The 5,201-nt window shown below is 45.1% G+C and overlaps 1 protein-coding gene across 2 annotated transcripts in view; it reads left to right on the top strand.

Annotated features, from left to right (window-relative positions):
• The first annotated feature begins 1,320 nt into the window (after positions 1–1,320).
• Positions 1,321–5,201, top strand: part of GRIA1 (glutamate ionotropic receptor AMPA type subunit 1) — a 176,782-nt gene continuing 172,901 nt past the window's right edge. For both annotated transcript variants that reach the window (XM_030572778.1, XM_030572779.1), the window contains exons 1-2: positions 1,321–1,604; positions 3,908–4,045. In XM_030572778.1, coding sequence (XP_030428638.1) covers positions 1,523–1,604; positions 3,908–4,045 — 220 coding nt within the window. In that variant the 5' untranslated portion in view covers positions 1,321–1,522. The remainder of the gene's footprint in view (positions 1,605–3,907; positions 4,046–5,201) is intronic.

Genomic DNA, 5,201 nt, shown 5'->3' with positions numbered 1-5,201 from the left:
GGAGATAGGTATATCTCCAATTAGTAGGGGTGTGGATTTTTCACACCCTAGCAAGATGTAGCTATGTTGATGTAACTTTTAAGTGTAGACCAGCCCTAATACATATCACTCTCTGGAAGCTTGGATATTCAATGTACATGTTCCCCACCTTAATCACATCCATCTCTTCCGAAGAGGCGGTCAAACTAATTTGACTTGTGACCTTAACCTGGAAGGGAACTCAGCTGTCTTCTGGTAATTTATTTAACTCTTGTTCCACACCAGATAAGCAGTATCGCACTGCAAAAGGCAGTGTGGTCTTGGGAATAGGGTGCTGAGCTAGGACTCAGGATACCTAGGTTCCATTTCTGGCTCTGGCACTGATCTGCTGGACTAGCTACTTTCCCTCTTGGTTCCTGTTTCCCCTCTAACTCTTTGTCCATCTGGCCTGTTAACTCCACAAGGCAGTCGTCCCCTTTCACCTAGTGTATGTGCAGCCCCTGGCCCAAATGGGACCTGATCCTGGCTGGGTCCTTTAGATGGTGCATGGATTTGTTTTTACAAAATAAATGCCCCTGTCCTAAATGTTTCTAAATCCAAAACGGGACCAAAGTTAAAAAAGCAAAGCTGTTAATGGTAAAATAGCCTAAACCTTCCACAGAATCCCTGCAAAACGACTCACATAATAACTCAGGCAACAGTATCCTCCTAGCTATTCCAGCACGCCCACCTGACTGTGCTAGCATGAATTCCTCCACAATGAGCACAGGAATAAAATGCATCAGCACACTCTGAAATGGGAAGAATAGGTTAACCATGGGCAGAGAAAGGGTATTGGAAACTCAGCAGGAAAGATCAAGAGAACCTTCTTTTCATCCGTAGGCATGTCTTCTGCCTGTCACTCTGACGTTATTTTTTTTCCCCTTAAGGGAGATTTCCAGGATACTTCCCCCTCAATTGTGTTAAGGAACTGGGCTGCAATGACTGGTGTGTAGCGATTAGATCTGGATCCCAAGGGCCAAGTCAGCCAGCTCAAAAAGCTATCGATCTAAGACTGTAGAGTTAGGACCTTTCTCTGTAGGAGCTTGCCACCTACTCATTTGCACGTTCTTTATACCCAGTGCCAAAATGCGGGGGAGGAAGGTTAATTTAGGGAAATATTGTGTGAATTGCCCTCAACTGACAATGCAGGGACCCCAGAGGAAGAGACTGAAATGGGGGTGGGGAAAGGCTTTAGCCCAGCTGTTGAGCTCCAACTAGGAGAGGGAAATTAGCATGAGGGAAGGGCACAGTGTGTGTGTGTGTGTGTGTGCGCGGAGGGGGGGATGAGGAAGGGTTTCTCTTTCTTTCTCTCAGTGCCCAGTTAATCTTGCTGTCAGTTGGTGTTAAGGCAGCAGTCTAAACGCAGGATTCCAAGAGAAAGAGCTGCACAATACAGAAGGCATAGCAGAAGGGAGGAGAAAGAGAGAAAGAGACTAGAGGGGGAAAAAAAACAAATCTATGCTTGGAACTGAGGTTCTTTTTCTCCAATGCAAAAGGGAATATGCAGCACATTTTTGCCTTCTTCTGCACCAGTTTCCTAGGGACGGTGTTAGGGGCCAATTTCCCCAACAATATCCAGATAGGTGAGTTTGAGATGCTTCGGAGCTGTGGTTCTGTTTGTGAACGACTTTTTCTGGCAAGCGGCTAGGGGAATCTGACCAATTCATTCCCTTCGCTTGCAAAGAAAGAATATGTATTTGTGTGATATGCAGGGTGGATTTTGATATGGCTAGAGCTGTGTAGGCTGCCGAAGGGATCATAATAGCAGGGATGTATCATTTCTTCCAGGGGAAAAATCAGTGACTGCACCGAAAAGTGCCTCGGAAATGGAGGAACCAAAAAAACCTGTTTGTTCGTTTGCTAAGAAAAATACCAGGGCTGGTGCTCTGCATGTGGGGAGGGGGGGGAAGAGACGGGGAGCGGGGTAGTTAAAGAGCACCTATTGCCTTTTATTTTTGGCAAGGTTTCTCATGTCTGGAGGTGGAGTACCTGGCGGAGGAAACAACACTAGACCATCTCGGTTGTTGTTGTTGTTTGTTGTGAAAGAATAAGGCCAGAGCTAGTCTAGGAGGATGTTTCAATCAAATCTGTTTTCATTCCATTCCACTTGCTTTCCTTTAGTACTGGCAATTCCCCATGTCTTTGTCTCTTGCCCTCCCCCATTCGATAATGTCACAGCTTCTCTCATCCCTCCCCCACCTAATTATTATTTATTATCATTTTATTAGATGCAATTGGGTACCACATCTCTGCTTCTCTCTCTCCCTTGTGCAAAGGTCCGTTTCCATCACCTCTCTCTTTGTAATGCCAACCGTTTGCTAAGCCAGTGAGTTAAAGCGACTCCTGGGTTGGTCCAGCTGCACAACTGGTGCATTTATTGCTGTTTATGCTTCTTTGCTTTCCCCTTCACTTCCCCTCCCAGCCACTCACCCCCGGCTCAGGATTTATTCGACATCTTAAGCTTTTTCCCCTTTAAAAAAAAAAAAGATGGATGGATGCATACTGGCAGGTTGGTTTTCCTGTGGCAGCAACACTTAGCATGATTTTTTTTTACTTTTTTTTGGTGCGCAAATGCCCCCTCCACACTAGTAGGAGATATAATCTGTGTTGAAAATGTGCAAAGTGCATTTCCTGCCAATGGGCAGTTCTCTGCGCTTCTGGTTCCTTGCTGATTTTCCAAGCAGTCTGCTCGGGAAAGTAGTAATTAATCAATAGACCTTTTTCTTTTCATTCCATTAGTCACTATATCTCTCTGTGCTTCCTTTCCTGACTTGTCAATAAGGATAATAAGACACCCATTTACATTTGTAAGGACAGCAAGAAAACCCAGCTGTATAACAGTAAATATTAAAATAAGAGTTTAGAAGGAATCTAAACCCTCATGCTCTGGAGCATAAACTGACCTCTAAATATTGGGAGTCAGAAGCAAACTTTCCCTGGGGTCAGGTTATCCCATTAATGGCTACTACAAAGTCTCTTACAACTTACTCTGAGGCAGCTGGTGCTGGCCACTGTCAGAGACAGGACGCTGGGCTAGATGGATCTTGGGTTTGATCCAGTCTGGCAAGTCCTATCTGATTTGCTACCTTGTACTATAATTCCAGGGCTTGCCTGGGATCCTGGCAATCATCTCAGTGGGCAAACCCCTTCATGGTCAGATTTTTGACTGGTCTTGCAGGCTTTGTCTGTTGTCACGTGTAAAACAAAATGCTGGTCTTCTCGGTGCAGCAAACTTCATCTCTGCTTAGCAGCATGTGGCCTGCCAAGGCGGCTTAATTCTCCACCTTTACAACAACTGCCTTAGGAGTTCCTCTTCCCTCAGTCCCCAGCCACCAATTATTATTCATTCCTGGTCTGATTCTGCCGGCCTTACCCCTTCCGAGTAGCACTTTTCTCCTTGAGTAGAGTAGCACATTTGAATCCATTGGGCTATTTGTGGTGAGTCAGGGGGAGGAGAGGCAGAATCAAATGTGGGCCTACAGTCGGGTGCTGTTCTCCACTGGTTCCGGAGGGGTAGAGAGACGCTGTTCTCCGCATAAGGATATCCTAGCAGCACTTCAATTCTTGTCCCTTACCATTATGCAGGAGGACACTTACCCCAAATTAATTGGCTCAATCCCATCCTAGCCCCTGCCAGGCTGAAGGAAATGTGTGAGCTGGCATATTTTTGCTACGTGTCTGACATAAGGCACCTGCTACAAAAGATGCCTAAGCACATATCCCCTTGTTTCTCACCTAATGGGAAGCTATGGAGTCTAGCCGCACGCGAGTCGCATTCCTTGAGCTGGGGAGCAATAGCTTTCTGTCAACAGACTGGTTGTAACAAACGAGCCTTGCAATGTGGATGCATTTCAGACCTTTGCTTTGTTTTGTTTTTTCTCTCTAGGGGGATTATTTCCTAATCAGCAGTCCCAGGAACATGCAGCTTTTAGGTTTGCATTGTCTCAGCTCACAGAACCCCCTAAACTGCTTCCTCAAATTGACATTGTGAATATTAGCGACAGCTTTGAAATGACATACACCTGTAAGTAACGGCTTTCCACACTCTCTCTCTTTTTTGTGGCTTTCATCCTGGCTGGTTTTTCATCTGAAATGAGGGACTTATGTAGGGGGGCTCTTGCTCCCAACTTGAAATCCTCCATCAGCTCCATGTAAAGAAACTGTACAAGAGATTTCTGATTCTGTTTGGTTTGTTTCAGGACTTGGGCATTAGGTATCTCTGCAATTGTTTACGAGATGTCTTACATTTTCTCTGTGGATGATTTTAAAGGGCTATGTGAAAACCTTGCAGTTACTCTCTGTTTCTTAATCTCTCCCCGACTTTTCATGTTGGGGTTTCATTTCAGTTCTCGCTCCCATGTTTGTCATAGCCCTGATATGACACAGACCCCACTTCTGGGTGTGGAATGGGTTACTTAACAGAACACCTCTTTCTCTAGCCTCAGGTTAGCCAGGCAGCATTTCTGGTGGAAGTAACAGACAGCTGTAAAAAGGGTGCTAGATTCAAACAGAGGCTGGATTAAAACAAGGGATGTGCCCAATAATGAGGAAAAGGGGAGAGGTCTGGTTTCAAATTCTGCCGGAATTATCAGTGCCATAAAAGTGTTTCTGAGAACTACCACAGCAGAACTACCACAGCAGAACCATGAACATGGCTTAGCTGCATCTTACTAAAGAACGCAGCCTATTGGACGGCTTCTCGTTATGTGGGGTGGTCAGGAGCAAAAAGAATGTATCGCCAGGTAATATCAGGATTAGCAGTAACAAAAGGAATGGGGAAAAAAACTCCACAGTTCAAAATGGGAATACTGCAGGGCTCACCTCTTTGTATTGTGCAGCCCAGTGCTTTGTTAGAGAGACTAGAGCCTGTTGTGACTTGATGCACAAAGAATTCTTTCATTTGATCCAGTGTTATACTCATCACTTTCAATCCGTGTGTGTATTTAAGGACTAGCAGTAGGGACTGGAGGGATATAAGAAATCCTTCTTTTTGTGATTCCTGGTGCATTGTTATTGGCTAACGTTTGTAGTATCCTTTTGATTCACTGAAACATCCTCTCTGCAGTTTAGTCATGTGGCTAGCCAGATTGATATGGATACAAACTGTTCTCCTCTGCTAAGAAATGCACGGGGGCAGGGGATGTTCTCTTGGAAAAATAACCCAATACGTACAAGCAGAA

Source organism: Gopherus evgoodei, chromosome 8, assembly GCF_007399415.2.
Source record: "Gopherus evgoodei ecotype Sinaloan lineage chromosome 8, rGopEvg1_v1.p, whole genome shotgun sequence".
Classification (NCBI taxonomy): Eukaryota; Metazoa; Chordata; order Testudines; family Testudinidae; genus Gopherus; species Gopherus evgoodei.
Note: the sequence above shows the minus strand (reverse complement) of the source record. Positions and strands in the feature narration are given on the sequence as shown.